The sequence below is a fragment of the Furipterus horrens genome, unplaced genomic scaffold (genome assembly GCF_987537825.1).
Source record: "Furipterus horrens unplaced genomic scaffold, mFurHor1.1.pri manual_scaffold_6, whole genome shotgun sequence".
NCBI classification, from domain to species: Eukaryota; Metazoa; Chordata; class Mammalia; order Chiroptera; family Furipteridae; genus Furipterus; species Furipterus horrens.
Window position 1 is genome coordinate 75,453,796 of NW_028327176.1, and position 19,582 is coordinate 75,473,377.

General features: G+C 39.0%; 1 protein-coding gene across 2 annotated transcripts in view; it reads right to left on the reverse strand.

The window, feature by feature from the left end:
* Nucleotides 1-19,582, reverse strand: part of NPHP1 (nephrocystin 1) — a 92,911-nt gene that overhangs the window by 58,874 nt on the left and 14,455 nt on the right. For both annotated transcript variants that reach the window (XM_090281812.1, XM_090281811.1), the window contains one exon: nucleotides 5,338-5,539. In XM_090281812.1, coding sequence (XP_090137938.1) covers nucleotides 5,338-5,539 — 202 coding nt within the window. The remainder of the gene's footprint in view (nucleotides 1-5,337; nucleotides 5,540-19,582) is intronic.

Below are 19,582 nucleotides of genomic sequence, written 5' to 3' on the forward strand. Positions count from 1 at the left end.
GTTCTAGAACATCAAGCTGCATGGAAGTTCAACAAACAAAGAAATCAAGAGGAAATACTCATCCAGTCAGATAGGAGGGGTGAAGCTGGGGCAGAGAGGACACAATGCGGTGGCAGCAGCAGTGGAGGCAGCGGCAGGCCGGTGGAAAGTGTGGTCACACGTTTTAAAAAGTAGGGAGGGACATCTTGGGAGTGGTCCCAGAACTAGACCAGACTGCACAGCCCACAGTCCCAGTGCCTGGGAAAATAAAGCCTCATTGCTTCTGACTGAGCAAACCAGTAGGGGTTGAGGTGGAGGAAGAAACTGCCAGTCTCTCAGTAGAGTCTGCTTGTTTAAGGGGTCCCCACGGTCCTAGAAAGTCCACAGACCCACCTACTCTAGGAACGAAAGTTAGGAAAACAGCTAGAGAGGCATCAGTCCCATAGGGAAGTGGGAGAAGTGCCTGGAAAAGGGGCAAGTGCTGAGCAAGCCGCATTGCTCCCGCTCAGAGCCCTCCCATAAACACGGCGCCACACTGTGGTGAAACAGGTCGCCCTGTACTGACGAATAGCTAAGGCTCCACCCCTTACAATGTAACAGGTGTGACAGCTCTGCCAAGACACAGAGGCAAACAAACACAGGAGCCTGTCAGGATGAGGAGACAGAGAAGTATGGTCCAAAAGGGGGAACGGATTAAGGTTCAATTGGGAGAACTAAGTGACAAGAAGATAGCCAACCTAACAGATGAGGAGACAGCCAACCTAACAGATGCAGAGTTTAAAACACTGGTGATAAAGATGCTCATGGGCTTGACAGATATGCTTGAGTACAGCAAATGCATAAGGGAAGAAGTGAAGGCTATGCTAAATGAAACAAAGGAAAATTCACACAAAACCAATGGTGAAGGGAAGGAAACCAGGGTTCAAATCAATAATTTGGAACATAAAGAAGAAAAAAAAGTCAACCAGTACAGAATGAGGAAGCGAAAATTGAAAAAAATGAGGAAAACTTCCCAAATTTTGTGAAGGAGATAAACATACAAGTCCTGGAAGCACAGACGGTCCCGGGTGAGCTGGACCCAGAAGGGACCACACCAGGATGCATCATGATTGAGAAAGTCCTGGGGGCAGCAAGAGAGAGGCAGAGAGTTGTCTACAGGGTGGTGCCTATAGAACTATCATCTGATTTCTTAGAGGACACTTTGCAGGCAGGAGGGGACTGGCAAGCAGTATTCAATGTGATGAAAAGCAACCTGCAACCAGGATTATTCTATCCAGAAAGGCTATCATTTGGAATGGAAGGGCAGATGAAGTGCTTCCCAGACAAGGTAAAGCTAAAGGAGTTCATTATCACCAAACCATTATTATATGAAATGTCAAAGGGACTTACTTAAGAAAAAGAAGATCAAAACTATGAACACTAAAATGACAACAAACTCACAACTATCAACAACTGAATCTAAAAAATTAAAACAAAATCCAACTAAGCAAACCAGAATAGGAACAGAATCATAGATATGGGAATCATTTGGAGGGTTATCAGCTGGGAAAGGGGAGGGGGAGAAATGGGGATATGGTGCAGGGATTAAGAAGCATAATCAGTTGGTACAAAATAGACAGGGGGAAGTTAAGAATAATATAGGAAATGGTGAAGCCAAAGAACTTATATGCATGACCCATGGACATGAACTAAGAGGGGTGGGATTGCCTGAGGGAAGGGGAGTACTGGGCAGAGGGCAGCAAAGGGGAAAAAAATTGGAACTACTGTAACAACATAATCAATAAAATATACTTAAAAAATAAATAAATAAAATGCCAAATGTTCAAGATAAAGTGAGAATCTTAAAAGCTGCAAGAGAAAAGCAGAGAGTCTCCTACACAGGGGTGCCTATAAGACTATCAGCTGATTTCTCAAAAGGAACTTTGCAAGCAAGAACGAACTGGCAAGAGGTATTCAATATGATGAAAAGCAAGGACGTAAAACCAAGGTTACTCTATCCAGCAAAGCTAGCATTTAGAATGAAAGGGTAGATGAAGTGCTTCCAAGACAAGGTAAAGCTAATGGAGTTCATCTTCACCAGGCCATTATATGAAATGTCAAAGGGATTTACTTAAGAAAAAGAAGATCAAAATTATGAACATTAAAATGGCAACAAACTCACAACTATCGACAACTGAATCTAAAAAATAAAAACAAAATCCAACCAAGCAAACCAGAATAGGAACAGAATTGTAGGTATGGGGATCATTTGGAGGGTTATCAGCTGGGAGTGGGGAGAGGGAGAAATAGTGCAGGGATTAATAAGCATAACCAGTTGGTACAAAATAGACAGGAGAAGTTAAGAATAATATAGGAAAGGATGAAGCCAAAGAACTTATATGCATGACCCATGGACATGAACTAAGGGGGGGGGGGGATTGCTGGAGGGAAGGGGGGTACTGGGCAGAGGTGAGCAAAGGGAAGAAAAAATTAGGACTACTGTAACAACATAATCAATAAAATATACTTAAAAAAAAAAATCAAAGAAGAACAGGGACAGAATCATAGATACAGAATGCATTTTGATGTTTGCCAGATAGGAGGTGTGGGGCAATGCGTGAAGAGGTGAGAGGATTAAGAAGTACAAATAGGTAGTTACAGAATAGCTATAGAGATGTAAAGTACAGTATAGGAATTAGAGTAGCCAAAGAACTTATACATATGACTCATGGACATGAACAATGGTTGGGTGTTGTTTGAGGGAGTGGGGGGTGCTGGGTGGAGGGTAGCAATGGGGGAAAAAATCAGGAGAACCATAAGAGCATAATCAATAAAATATAATTTAAAAAATAAAAATAAAAGAACCATGACAGGGATTCCACTCTTACCTCTCTTATTCAACATAGTACTAGAAGTCCTAGCCACAGCAATCAGACAAGAAAAAGAAATAAAAGGCATCCCAATTGTAAAGGAAGAAGGAAAACTCATTATTTGCACATGACATGATACTGTATTCAGAAAACCCAAAATATTCTACCAAAAAACTATTGGAACTGATAAATTAATTCAGTAAAGTAGTAGGGTACAAAATAAATATTCAGAAATCAGTTGCATTTTTATACACCAATTATGAACTATTGGAAAACGAAACTAAGAAAACAATCCCATTTATAATTGCATCAAAAAATACCTAGGAATAAATTTAACCAAGAAGGTAAAAAAACAGTACTTAGAAAACTATAAGACACTGAGAAAGAAAATGAAGACGACTTTGGCCAGGTAGCTCAGTTGCTTAGAGCATTGTCCCAATACACCAAGGTTGAGGGTTTAATCCCTGGTCAGGGCACATACAAGAATCAACCAATGAAAGCATAAATAAGTGGAACAACAAATCAATCTCTCCTGCCCCCTGCTTCCTCTCTCTCCCTAACATCAATAAAGAAACAGAATTATTTAAGAAATTGAAGAAGATACAAATAAATGGAAACATATACTGCATTTATGGATAGGAAGAATTAACATCATTAAAATGTCCATACTACCCAAATCAATCTAGAGATTCAATGCAATCTCCATCAAAATACCAATGGCGTTTTTTCACAGAACTAAAACAAATAATCCCCAAATTAATATGGAACCACAACCCACAGCAATCTTAAGGAAGAAAAACAAGTTGGAGATACCTGATATAAGCTGTACAATAAAACTATAGTAATCAAAACAGCATGGTACTAGTATAAAAAGAGACACATAGATCAATGGAACACAGTAGAAACCTCCAAAGTAAACCCATGACTATGTGGTCAATTGATACACAACAAAGGAGGCAAGAACATACAATGGGGTAAAGACAATCTATTCAATAAGTGGTGTTGGGAAAATTGGACAGATAAATGCAAAAAATAAAAAACTAGATCACCTTCTTAAACATACATAAGAATAAACTCAAAATGGATTAAAGACTTAAATGTAAGACTTGAAACCATAAACCTTCTAGAAGAAAACTTAGGCAGTAAAATCTCTGACATTTCTCTTAGCAATATTTTTCTGCTATATCTCCTTGGGCAGGGAAAACAAAAGAAAAGATAAACATATGGGCCTATATCAAACTAAAAGTATTTTCACAGCAAAGGAAATCATCAACGAAAGGAAAAGCCAACCTTCTGAATGGGGAAAGATAACTGATGATGATACATTTGATAAGGGGTTAAAACCCAAAATTTATAAAGAACTCATATAACTCCAGTAAAACAATCATATTAAAAAATGGGCAAAGGATCTGAATAGACACATCTCTAAAGAGAACATACAGGTGGCCAACAGACATATGAAAAGATTCTCAATGTCACTAATCATCAGAGAAATGCAAATTAACACTACAATGAGATATCACCTCACACCTGTCAGAACGGCTATCATCAATAAATCCACAAATAACAACTGTTGACAAGAATGTGGAGAAAAGGGAACCCTAGTGCACGATTGGTGGGGATGTAGATTGGTGCAGTCACTATGGAAAACAGTATGGAGGGTCCTCAAAAAATTAAAAATGAGTCTGCCTTATGACCCAGTGATTCCACTTCTAGGAATATGTACAAAAAAACCCAAAACACTAATTCCAAAGAATATATGCACCCTTATGTTCACTGCAGCACTATTTACAATAGCCAAGATATGGAAGCAGCCCGAGTACCTATCAATGGATAAGTGGATAAAAAAAAAGCTGTAGTACATATATACAATGGAATATTACTTGGCCATAAAATAGAACACAATCTTACTATTTGCAACAGCATGGATAGACCTAGAAGGTATTGTGCTAAGTTAATTAAGTCAATCAGAGAAAGACAAATACCATATAATTTCACTTATATGTGGAATCTAAACAACAAAATAAATAACACAAAACTGAAACAAATTCATTGACACAGAGAACAGACTGATGGTTGCCAGAGGGGAGGGGGTTTGGGGGGCTGGGTAAAAAAGGTAAAGGGATAAAGAAATACAAAGTGATGGTTACAAAATAGTAATGAGGCCCTGGCAACTTTGTAAAGTATATGATTGCTAACCGTTATGCTATATATACAAAATAATACAAAATAATATTGAATGTAAACTGTAATTGAAAAATATTTAACAAATCTTAAAATGAAATAAATAAATAATAAATAAATAGAAGAGTATTACTCTTTTAACATTTTACTACCATGTAACTTTGACAACAATTTCATATGACTCTACTATTACTTATTTTACTTAAAGTGAGTGTTCAAAAACTTAGTATCAGGAATATGTAACACAGGTATACAGGTAGTTTCCTTATTCTGTTAGATATGCTAATTAATCCTGAAGTTTAGTTCCAGTCTTATTTCTACCTGCCTTAAATGTAAGATCCCCAGCCTGCTGAGCAATAAAATCTCCAACAGCAATGTATTCATTTTCCTGTTTCTCTTCCTCTTCCTCTTCCATTTCTTCTTCCTCCCCATCACTTTCTTCACTTTCTTCTTTGTCATCATTGTCTTCTTCTTCATCCTCTTCAGCAAAATCATCATCTTCCTCTTTTTCAGTAGGTGCCTCAGTCCTGAAAAAAAAAAATTCTATGACAAGGGTCACTTGAAGTAACATGTAAAAACAGATCAAGTATAACTTCTATATATAGAAGAACTGGCCCGTATTTGGAAAGGACAAATAAAGGAAATAAGGGGAAAGCACAGCTAATGGTTCCTACCATCTAGCTAACAGTATGGGACTTGAGGGACTGAGTGGTGAAAGGATCATATCTGAGGAAGGTAAATGACAGGGGAGAGCATGTGTGGACTAGAGGCCAAGAGACTTGTACTCTATAGTCTTGGATTCATCCACTCAGGAAACACTACTTAAGCATTATTACACAGTGCTTAGAGCACAGGCTCAGAGTTTAAATTCTGGCTCTACCCTGCCTCACTGAGTAATAACTATGATTTACAGGCTTCTTTTAAGCTCTGCATTTCTCATTAGTAAAGTGGAGATAAATAATAGCACCTGTCTCATGAGGATTAGATGAGTTACTAACTCGCAGAGTGTTGGAACAGTATCTGCCCATTGCTAGCTTTTAATAAAAGTCAGCTCTGATGATGATGGTCCATGTCAGAAATTGTGGCTACAAAGGTAAGCCAGACACTGTCCTCAAGTTTACAACTGAGAATCTAGAAAATGGATAATTACACTATAGTTTAAAAGGTACTAGAATGGAGGTATACACAGGATACTAAGGAAGCACAAGAAGGACCACTGCATGGGTGGGGATCAGGAAAGATTCAGAATTAGGTCTTGAAGATGAGTTGAAATTGATCGGGTAAAAGGAAGTAGAAAGGACGGGGAGGGAGCAGAGAAAGGAGGCTCAAGATCAGGGAACCTCAAGGAGGTCATGAATGGTAGGACAAGGCTTGAAGAAATGAGAAAAGGTGAGGCTTCCAAGAGGTGAACAGTATGCAGCCCATGTGAACGTCATCTCTAGGGCAGTCCCTAAGAATGAAGTAAGGGAAGGGCAGGATCTGCTCTACACTTAGAAAGATGACTACAATATAGGGAACAGACTGGAGAAAGTGCTAAAGGAAAGATGACTGACTTAAGAGTGACACATGACAACAGTATGAACTAAGAAAACAGCATTAAGAAGAAAGAAAAAGACATTTTGGAAAGATATAAAGGTCATAAAATGGAAGGGAAGGGAAGAGAGTTCAAATGATACCAGCCTGGATAAATCACTAAATCTCTCTCAGCTTTTTCATTCAACATTCAGAAAAGTCATCAATCGTTTACAGGGCACCTACTGTGTAAGAGTCACTATGTGCTTGGGACACAACAAAAAATAGGTCTTGGCTGTCCTACAGCTTATGTTACAGCCTACCTTTAAAATGGAGTCATTTTGGCTTCTGGTCAGATGGCAGTATAGGTAAATGCTGTACTTGCCTCCTTCCACGACCACATCAAAATTACAATTACACCATCATTCAGAACCACCTGAAATCTGGCTGAATAGAAGTCCTACAACTAGGGAATAAAAAAGAAGCCACATGGAGACCGGTAGGAGGGGCAGAGACGAGGAATGAGCTGGTCCTACACCCATGTGTGGCAGATAAAAATTGGAAGGAATATCTTGGCTGTGGAGGTCCTCCCTATGGAATGAGGGTCCCAGCCTCACACCAGGTACCCCAGCCCAGGGTTTCAATGGCAGGATAGAAGTCCCCATAACTTCTGGCTGTAGAAACCAGCAGAAATTGAGGCTGAAGGAGACAGGGCTTCTGGAGTCCCAGGCAGTTACTCTTAACCTTGCAGAGATCGCAGCTGATATGAGAGATACAAACTCTTTTCTTAAATATTGTTATGTATATCAGGTACAAAGGTTCAAGATCATAACTAGCTGCAAATTTGTATCTGACTAACATTAAGCCATAACATTTAAGTCGTCATTTTGGTTATAACATGTGCTTCGTAAGGGCATGTGATATTCTATAGTAAATTGTATCTGAACAATACCACAAACTCCAAAGTCAGTGTTGGTGTAGTTTTTTTTTTCCCCCCTGCAAACTTCAAAGTTAGTGTTGTGGTTTGTTTGTTTTTTAAATTGACTGTTGAAAATGGCTAAATATATATCAATTCAATAATCCACGAACTTCAGTGAATGCTACTCAAGTCCAATGATGAGAATGATAGAGTCAAATGTGAAAATAAAAGTGATTTAGAAGATGAAGGTTATGTGGAAGTTTGTTCAGAGGACTTGGATACCAAGCAAGACATTTCTAGTGAAGAAAGTGAAGATGAATTAAACATGAATGAAGAGTGTATTTTGGAAAGGAAAAAGAATCAAAATGGAAGGAAAATCCAATAAGGAGACAAATTAGAAAACAGCCACAGAATATTTTGTGTCAACTTCCATTACTTTGGCCAAAAACAAAAAATGTCGAGACAGAACTTGAAACATGGATCTGCTTTATCACAAATGATATTTTAGATTTAATCTTATTATATACAAATAAATACATCAATTCCATCTGGAGCTGGTTTTCATGAGAAAGAGATACTGAACAAATAGACAAAACCAAACTGAAAGCATTTTAAGGTATCATATCTAGCTGGCTTACATTGCAGCAACTGGCTAAATTTGTAGGATTTATGGGCTACAGATGGTAATAAGATTGAACTTTTTAGACTTACAATATCTTTACAGACATTTAGATTTATTCATAATTGTTTTGATGACAAATTTGCCCACTTGGAACGCCTGAAAGTAGACAAACTAGTGGCTGTGAGAGACATTTTTTCAGCTTTTGTAGAAAACTATGGGACAGAATGTAATAATAGACGAAATGTTACCTGGATTTAGATGCAAATGTGGGTTTAGACAATATATCCCATCCAAGTCCAGTAAATACGGTATAATAATGTTTGCTATGATTGATTCAAGAGTATTTTACATAGGAAATCTTGAAATAAATGCCAGTAAACAGCCTGAAGGTCCTCACTTGATTAGTAATAAACCTGCAGATGTAACCAAGAGACTTGCAGAACCCATTTACTCATCAGGATGTATATTACAGCAGATAATTGATATAAATCTTATCTCTGACTTAAAAAAGAAGCGACTTTCATGTGTCGGTACTGTTCGTAAGAATAAATCCCAACTACCCCCTGAATTTCTGTCTTCTAAAAACAGACCGAAAAAATCCAACTTATCTGCTTTTGGTGCAGATTTGCACTTATATCTCATATACCCAAAATGGGGGAAAAAATGTAATTTTAGTTTCAAGTATGCATTTCAATGACACTGTACATTTAAATTAATAAAAGCATGACATAATAGAATATTACAACCAAATGAAGTCAGGAGTTGACACTGTGAACCAAATGATAGGCACATATAATGTGACCAAGAGCACCAGAAGATGGCCTATGGTTGGTTATATTCTACACAATTTTGAATATTGCATGAACGAACACTCAAGACTACTTCTATCCTAAACAGCAATGTGAAAATAAGGCACAGAATATTTATTAGAAATCTCATAACGCAGTTAGTGTCTGAACAAATAAAAAGGCATTCAGAAATCTCTACAGGTGTACGTAAGCCTTTACACCTGAAACTTCATCAATTTCTAACACAAACTGAAGGGAGTTCTAACAATGATATAGATACAGCTCCCTCAACAAGCAGAAAAAGAAAAATATGTGTTAGGTGCTATGTATCCAAAATGAGCCACCGATCAAAATGTTTTGCTAGTGTTGTGAAAAGTATTTATGCCTTGACCATAGCCATATTGTTTGCAATGACTGTCAAAAATATTTTGCAAGTCCTCTCAAGGACTTCTGGCCAAGATGGAGGCGTAGACAGAAACGCTGCATCTCACTCCACAACTAATAAGGAATACAACTACCTCAAAACTGAAACAACCAAAAGTTTCAGGAAATCAAACTGCATGGAAGTCCAGCAAACAAAGATATAAAGAAGAAATACTCATCCAGACAGGTAGGAGGGGCGGAACTGGGGTGAAGAGGACGCGGTGTGGTGGCCACAACAGCGGCAGCAGCGGCAGGCCGGCGGAAAGTGCAGTCACACATTTTAAAAAGTCAGGAGGTACACCTGGAGATCCTTCCCAGCTCATCACCAGGCCTCGCAGATGACGGTCCCAGCACGGGGGGAAATCAAGCCTCATTGCTTCTGACTGTGCAGACCAGTGGGGGTTGGGGCAGAGGCAGAAACTGCCAGTCTCTCAGCAAAGTCTGCTTGTTTAAAGGGTCCCCAAAGTCCTAGAATGTCCGCAGACCCACCCACTCTGGGAACGACAGTCAGGGCAGCAGCTAGAGGGGCTCCAGTCTGGTGCGGAAGTGGGACAGGTGCCTGGAAAAGAGGCAAGTGTTGGGCAGGTGGCATTGTTCCCTCTCGGGCCCCTCCCCCACATACAGCGCCACAACGTGGTGAAACAGGTCTCCCTGTACTGACAAATACCTAAGGCTCCGCCCCTTAAACGTAAAGGAGCTACAGCTCTACCTGGGACATAGAGACAAACAAACACAGGAGCCTGTCAGGATGAGGAGACAAAGAAGTATGGCCGAAAAGGGGGAATGGATCAAGGTTCCAGTGGGAGAATTAAGTGACGAGGAGATAGCCAACCTTACAGATGAGGGGACAGACAACCTAACAGATGAAGAATTTGAAACACTGGTGATAAAGATGCTCACAGGCTTGACAGATATGTTTGAGTATGGCAAACACATAAGAGAAGAACTGAAGGCTATGCTAAGTGAAATGAAGGAAAATCCACACAAAACCAATGGTAAAGGGAAGAAAACCGAGGTTCAAATCAATAATTTGGAACATAAGGAAGAAAAAAAACAGCCAACTAGTGCAGAATGAGGAAGAAAGAATTGAAAAAAATGAGGAAGACTTCCAAAATTTTGTGAAGGAGATGGACATACAGATCTTGAAAGTACCAAGGGTCCCAGGAGAGCTAGACCCAGAGGGGACCACACCAGGATGCATCATAATTGAGATGCCAAAGGTGAAAGATAAAGAGTCCTGGGGGCAGCAAGAGAAAGGTGGAGAGTTGCCTACAGGGGGTTGCCTATAGGACTATCATCTGATTTCTCAGAGGACACTTTGCAGGCAGGAGGGGACTGGCAAGCAGTATTCAATGTGATTAAAGGCAACCTATAACCAGGATTACTCTACCCAGCAATGCTATCATTTGGAATAGAAGGGCAGATGAAGTGCTTCCCAGACAAGGTAAAGCTAAAGGAGTTCATCATCACCAAACCATTATTATATGAAATGTCAAAGGGACTTACTTAAGAAAAAGAAGATCAAAACTATGAACATTACAATGACAACAAACTCACAACTATCAACAACCGAATCTAAAAAATAAAAACAAAATCAAACTAAGCAAACCAGAACAGGAACAGAATCATAGGTAGGGGGATCATTTGGAGGATTATCAGCTGGGAGGTGGGAGGGGGAGAAATGGGGATATGATGCAGGGATTAAGTAGCATAATCGATTGGTACAAAATAGGGGGAAGTTAAGAATAATATAGGAAAGGGTGAAGCCAAAAAACTTACATGCACGACCCATGGACATGATCTAAGGGGGGTGGGATTGCTGGAGGGAAAGGTGGTACTGGCCAGAGGGGAGCAAAGGGGAAAAAAATTGGAACTACTGTAACAACATAATCAATAAAATATACTTTAAAATATATATTTCTTTTTGCAAAGCCAACAACTGAAGATTCTGATGAATTAAAAACTTTTTTTGGTTGTATTTTTTTAGCAATATCTATGCTTCTGTTATTTGAAAAGAAAATTTTTTGTTTTTATATGTCTTTAATAACTTCTAGATTGTAACTGAAAATAAATAATATTTTTTATTATACAAATATAATAAATGCAAATTTGCAGGTTTTTAATTTTTTTTTTTGCACTTCAGCACATATTAGTAACAAATTATCTCTCTGATACACACAACCTACACTGTAATTTTTTTACAGTGACCTCTGCAAGGTTAAAGGGCCCATGCATGGATTTACTCCAATTCATTCCCTCTGAGCTCCAGTTCTGAGGTAGCAGCTTGAAAGGCACCAGAGGCAAATGGGGAGGAGCTGAATTGTCTGGCATCAGGGAAAGAGCTTGGAGTGGGGTGGGGGTGGTGGAGCAGCTTTCTCTCAGACAGAAATGCTGACAGAGGTCATTGTTCCTTTGATGGGCCCCTCAGAGAGCAGCAGGGGGGCACTATATCTGAGTATTCATTAACCTGGCTAACACTGTTTGCACCACTCTGGTGGTACCATGAGGCCCTGCCCCATCTAACTTTTCGGCCCACCCAAGCTGTTTCCAGTGGCATTTCCAAACAAATGACCTGTCTTGGCTCATGCATAGATTTTCTTAAAATCTCTCAGACAAGCAGCATCTGGCCTCAGCATGCCCTATACCTCTCACTAAGTGGCCCCAAGCCTGGCACTAGCAGCAGCTGGCCTTGGTTAACAGCTCGGCCTCACCTGAGTACCTCCAAGCCAAGCAGAAGTGGCAGTCATCCACAGATCACTTTATAACTCATGCTGGGTAGCCCAGGGCAGAACACAGGTGGTGGCTGACCTTAGCCTGCACTTCCCGGGAGGCCCAAAGCCAGAACACCCACGGATAGCTTCAGACCACATCAAAACACCACCCAGCAACATCTGGCCAAGATGGAGGCCTAGACAGACATGCTGCATCTCCCTCCACAACTAAGAAGGAATACAACTACCTAAAAACTAGAGACAACCAGAAGTTCCAGAAAATCGAGCTGCATGGATGCCCAACAAACAAAGATATAAAGAAGAAATACTCATCCAGACAAGCCTCTCCCCCACACAGCACCACAATGTGGTAAAATGGGTCACCTTGTACTGATGAATACCTAAGGCTTCACCCCTCACAACATAACAGGTGTGACAGCTCTACCTAAGACACAGAGGCAAACAAACACAGGAGCCTGTCAAGATGAGTAGACAGAGAAGTATGGCCCATGAGAGAGAACAAATCAAGGTTCCAATGGGAGAACAAAGTGATGAAAAGATAGCCAACCTAACAAATGAGGAGACAGACAACCTAACAGATGCAGAGTTCAAAACTCTGGTGATAAAGATGCTCACAGGCTTGACAGATATGCTTAAGTACAGCAAATGCATAAGGGAAGATGTGAAGGCTATGCTAATTGAAATGAAGGAAAATTCACACCAAACCAACAGTGAAGGGAAGGAAACCAGGGTTCAAATCAATGATTTGGAATATAAGGAAGAAAAAAAAGTCAACCAGTACAAAACGAGGAAATAAGAATTGAAAAAAATGAGGAGAGGCTTAGGAACCTCTATGACAACTTTAAGTATGCAGAAATCCAAATCACAGGGGTGCCAGAGGAAGAAGAGGAACAGCAAGAAATCAAAAGCTTATGTGAAAAAATAATGAAGGAAAACTTCCCAAATTTGGCCAAGGAAATAGACATACAAGTCCAGGAAGCACAGAGCCCCAAACAAGCTAGACTCAAAGAGGACCACACCAAGACACATCATCTTTAAAATGCAAAAGCTTAAAGATAAGAGAGAATCTTAAAAGCAGCAAGAGAAAGGCAGAGTTACCTACAGAGGGGTGCCTATAAGATTATCAGCTGATTTCTCAAAAGAAACTTTGCAAGTAGAAAGGGACTGGCAAGAAGTATTCAATATGATGAAAAGCAAAGCCCTACAACCAAGACTAATCTATCCAGCAAAGCTATCATTTAGAATGGAAGGGCAGATAAAGTGCTTCCCAGACAAGGTCAAGCTAAAAGGGTTCATCATCACCAAGACATTATTGAAATGCCAAAGGGACTTATTTAAAAAAAAAAAAAAAATCAACACTATGAACATTAAAATGACAACAAACTCACAACTATCAACTGAATCTAAAAAATAAAAACAAAACTAAGCAAACAACAAGAACAGGAACAGAAAGGGACACGAGTGAATGCTGTACCTCAGGAACAAAGACACAACTGGAGGCAGAGCAGAGATTACTAGCATGCGCACTGGACCACCAGCTGAACAACGTTGCTAGACAAGCCTGAGGAGGGCTAAGGGTGCAGCAGGAGGGGACAACTAAACACAGCTCACAGCAGAGCGGCAGTAGGCCCATGAGTAAGAGACTAGCAACCCCAGAATCAAGCTGGATCTCCCCACAGTCAGCCAACCAACCAGGAAAGATTTGAATCCCATGGAATTTTGACCAGGGGCAGATCCAGAAAAAAAAGAAGACTGCACCTAAAGGTCGAACTGAGTAAAAACTTTTTTTTTTCCCCTTTCTTTTCCTTCCCTTTCCTTTTTTTCTTTTCCTTTCCTTCCCCTTCTTTTCTTTCTCTCCCTCGTTTTTCTCTTTCTTCCTTTCTTTCTATTTTTTTAAAACTCTTTCTTTAATCTGTTTCCTACCTTCTCTCCCTCATATCCTTCTGCTTTAATTTTTGTCTGTTTGTCTGCTCTGTTTATCCTCCCTCTCACATTAAACATATAGCATATAACTGCTATATAAACCTAATACTATACACTTCCACTTTCTCACTTCACTCTGAATTCTTCCCTTCCTTTTTAAACATACAGTGTAAATATTATTTGCTGTCTCGCATAGCCATGACCCTACTTGCTACTATTATTATTCTATCACCTTCACTCTCAAAAATCATCTTTCTTTCATTTAAAACAACTCCTATCTGTTTCTCCTATAATACAATAGTCTTAATCTCTCTACATTTATATTAATACAGGCTCATTTGCTGCTGATAATGGAATTGTGGGTGGGGGATATTTTGGACGGTGTGGGTTTCTTGCCTGGGTTGTGTGCTTATGTCTTAACAGCATCTACACAAAAGAACTAAAGACAAGGTGGGCAGAGTGACTCAATCAACTAGCCAGAGGAAAGGATTCACCAAAGAGTAACTTAAATACAACCAGACACCCTAAACAAACGGTATAAAGGGCAACACAAGAGCATTAGGCTCAGAAGATCAAAGAGACTACACCAGTGAATCCCCCAGGTCTCCTATTAAGAATCTTATATCACGAAAGCGGGAAATCAAAGCAGACAAATCTAATAAACAAAACAAACAAGAAGAATTCAACGTGGGGAGACACGGAAACAACCTCCGAATGAAAGGAAAAGAAGAATCCCCAGAGAGATATATGGAATAAACATAAGCCAACTATCAGACATGGAATTCAAAAAAAATGGTTATAAAGAAGCTCAATGACCTTGAAAACCTCAAAGAAAACTATGACAAACTCCAGGAAAATTACCAGCAACTCCAAGGAAACTACAAAGAATTGCAGGAAAGCTACAAGGAACTTACGGAGAACTACACCTGCATAAAAAAGGACACAGAAACTATTAAAAGAACCAGGAAAAATGAAGAATACAATTTCTGAACTGCAGAACACAGTAGAATCAATCAAAAGCAGGCTAAACGAACCAGAAGATTGAATCAGTGAGTTAGAGGACAATGTAGAAAAAAATGCCCAGACAATACAACAAAATGAAAAAAGATTTAAAAAGAATGAAGAGGGTTTAAGAGAACTGCAGGGCAACATGAAACTAAACAACATCAGAATCATAGGGATACAAGAAGGAGAAGAGGAGGAAAAAGGGATAGAAAACCTGATTGAAAAAGTAATGACAGAAAATTTTCCCAACCTGGTGAGAGAAAACCTCATGCAAATCCAGGAAGCACAGACGGTCCCAATGAAGATGAACACAAAAGGACCACTCCGAGACACATTATAATTAAAATGGCAACATTCAAAGACAAAGCCAGAATCCTAAAAGCAGCAAGAGAAAAACAGCAAATAACATACAAGGGAACTCCGATAAGGCTATCAAATGACTTCTCAATAGAAACACTCCAAGCCAGAAGGCAATGGCAAAAAATATTCCAAGCAATGGAAAACAAAGGCCTACAACCAAGACTACTCTACCCAGCAAGGATCTCATTCAAAATGGAAGGTGAAATAAGGAGTTTCTCAGACAAAGGAAGACTAAAAGAATACATCTCCACCAAACTAGCATTGCAAGAGATGTGAAGGGGAATGCTTTAAGAAAAAGAAGAAAAAAAGAGGGAGGAATACAAGTACAAAGGGAAATGTATAAATACATAACAATAATAACCTTAAATATAAATGGATTAAATGCCCCAATTAAAAGACATAGGGTAGTGGAATGAATACGAAAACATGACCCACATATATGCTGTCTACAAGAGACACACCTTAAAACAAAAGATTTACACAGACTGAAAGTGAAGGAATGCAAATAAGTATTTCAAGCAAGTGGACATGAAAAAAAAGCTGGGGTAGCAATACTTATATCAGACAAAACAGATTTCACAGCAAAGGCCATAAAAAGAGACAAAGAAGGACATTACATAATATTTAAGGGAAAAATCCATTAACAAGATATAACCCTTATAAACAAATATGCACCCAACTTAGGAGCACCCAAATATATAAGGAAATTTTTGAAAGACTTCAGGAAGGATATAGACAACAACATACTCATAGTAGGGGACTTTAACACCCCATCGTCAACAATGGACAGATCTTCGAAGCAAAGAAACACCGAAGATATTGAGGCATTGAACAACACTCTAGATCAAATGAACTTAGTTGATATATATAGAGCTTTTCACCCCAAAGAAGCAAAATATACACTCTTTTCAAGTACACATAGAACATTTTCAAACACAGACCTCATGGTAGGACACAAAACAAGCCTCAACAAATTCAAGAAAATTGAAACTATATCAAGCATCTTCTCAGATCACAATGGCTAAAACTGGAAATCAACCTGAAGGAAAAAACTCAAAAACATTCAAACACATGGAGAATGAATAACATGCTATTAAATAATGAACGGGTTAACAATGACATCAAGGAAGAAATCAAAAAGTTCTGGAAATGAATGATAATGAACACACAACAACCCAAAACCTATGGGATACAGTGAAGCAGTCCTGGGAGTAAAGTTCATAGCAATACAGGCCTACCTAAAAAGGATAGAAGAATCTCAAATAAAAAATCTAACCCTACAGTTACAAGAACTAGAGGAAGAACAACAAGCAAAGTACAGAGTGAGTACAAGGAAGGAAATCATCAAGATCAAAGCAGAATTAAATGACATAGAGACCAAACAAACAAATCAAAAGATCAACAAAAGTAGGAGATGGTTCTTTGAAAAGAGAACAAAATCCACAAGCCTTTAACCAGGCTCAGCAAAAAAAAAAAGAGAGAGGGCCCAAATAAATAAAATCAGAAATGAAAGAGGAGAAATCACAACCGATACCACAGAAATACAAAGGATTATAAGAAATTATTACGAACAACTGTATCACAAGAAATGTGACAACCTAGATGAAATGGACAAATTTCTGGAAACATATAATCTTCCAAAACTGAATGAAGAAAAAGCAGAAAGCCTGAACAGACGAATAGCAACCAGTGAAATTAAAGCAGCAATCAAAAAACTCCCGGCACACAAAAGCCCTGGACTGGATGGCTTCACAGGTGAATTTTACAAAACATTTAGGAAAGAAATAACTCCTATCCTTCTCAGACTATTCGAAAAAATCCAAGAAGAGGGAAAACTCCCAAACTCGTTCTAAGAAGCCAGTATTACCCTAAATCCAAAACCAGGTCAAGACACAACAAAGACAGAAAACTACTGGCCAATATCGCTGATGAACATAGATGCTAAAATCCTCAACAAAATATTGGCAAACTGGATACAGCAACACATTAGAAAGATTATACACCACGATCAAATGGGATTCATCCCAGGAATGCAAGGATGGTGTTATATTCACAAATCAATAAATGTAATACATCACATAAACAAAATGAAAGAAAAAAACCACATGGTAATATCAATAGATGCAGAAAAAGCATTTGATAAAGTACAACACCCATTTATGATGAAAACACTCAGCAAAATGGGAATAGAGGGAGCATACCTCAACATAATAAAGGCCACAGATGAGAAACCTGAAGCCAACATCATACTCAAGGGGCAAATACTGAAAGCATTTCCCCCGAGGTCAGGAACAAGACAAGGATGTCCACTCTCTCCAGTCCTATTCAACATAGTCTTGGACAAGAAAGAGAAATAAAAGTCATCGAAATTGGAAAAGACGCAGTAAAGCTGTCATTACTTGAAGACAACATGATAGTACACATAGAAAACCCTATAGACTCCATGAAAAAACTACTCAACCTAATAAGTGAATTTAGAGAAATAGCAGGGTACAAAGTCAATATTCAGAAATCGAAGGCATTTCTGTACACCAACAATAAAATATCAGAGATAGAAACTAAAAGAAAAATCCCATTTACCGTAGCAACAAGAAAAATAAAGTACCTAGGAATAAACTTAACCAAGGAGGTAAAAGACCTGTACTCAGAAAACTACATAACACTGAAGAAAGAAATTAAGGAAGATACAAATAAATGGCAGCATATACCATGTTCATGGATGGGAAGAATCAACATCATTAAAATGTCCATATTACCCAAAGCAACTTATAGATTCAATGCAATCCCTATTAAAATACCAACCACATATTTCACAGACCTAGAACAAATATTCAAAAATTTATATGGAACCAAGAAAGAGCCCACAGCAATCTTGAGGAAGAACACAGTAGGAGGAATCACAATACCTGATATCAAACTATACTACAAGGTCATGGTAATCAAACATTCTGGTACTGGCATAATAACAGACATATAGACCAATGGAACAGAATAGAGAGCCCAGAAATAAACCCAGGTCTATATGGTCAACTAATATTTGACAAAGGGGGAAGGAACATAAAATGGAGTGAGAAGAGCCTCTTCAACAAATGGTGTTGGGAGAACTGGACAGGGACAAGCAAAAAAATGAAACTAGACCACCAACTTACATCATACATCAGAATAAACTCAAGATGGATCAAAGATTTAAATGTAAGCCGGTGCACCATTAAAATTCTAGAAGAAAACATAGGCAGGAAAATTTCAGGTATCCCACGTAGCAACATTTTCAATGATATATCTCCTAAGGCAAGGGAAATAAAGGAAAGAATAAACAAATGGGACTACATCAAACTAAAGAGTTTCTGCTCAGCATAAGAAAGCATCAGCAAGATGAAAAGGAAACCAACCATGTGGGAAAAATATATCTGCCAGTGATACCTCAGACAAGGGATTGATCTCCAAAATATATAAAGAACTTATACTACTCAACACCAAGAAGACAGACAACCCAATTCAAAAATGGGCAAAGGACCTGAACAAACACTTCTCCAAAGAGGACATACAGAGGGTCCACAGACATATGAAAGGATGCTCAACATCACCAGCCATCAGAGAGATGCAAATAAAAACCACAATGAGATACCACCTCACACCATTCAGAATGGCCATCATCAACAAATCAACAAACAACCTGTGCTGGCAAAGACGCAGAGAAAAGGGAACCCTGGTGCACTCCTGGTGGGAATGCAGACTGGTGCAGCCACTATGGATAAGTTTGGAATTTCCTCAAAAAACTAAAAATGGAACTGCCTGTTGAACCAGCAATTCCATTGCTAGGATTATATCAGAAGAATCCTGAAACACCAATTCAAAAGAACCTATTCACCCCTATGTTCATAGCAGCACTATTGACAATAGCCAAGTGCTGGAAACAACCCAAGTGCCCATCTGTAGGTGAATGGATCAAAAAACTGTGGTACATTTCCACAATGGAGTACTATGTAGCAGAAAGAAAGAAGGAACTTCTACCACTTGCAACAACATGGATGGAACTAGAGAGAATTATGCTTAGCAAAATAAGCCAGGCAACGAAAGAAAAATACCTTATGCTACCACCTATTATAGGAGACTAATGAACAACACAAACAAATGATCAAAAGAGAACCAGGGGTATGTAAACAAGGAGTAGACTAACAGTGACAAGGGTGGACGGGGAAGGGAGAGAAGGGGGAAAGAAGGGGAAGGGTCTAGTCAAATAACATGTATAAATGACCCATGGACATGGACAACTGGGTGGGGACTGA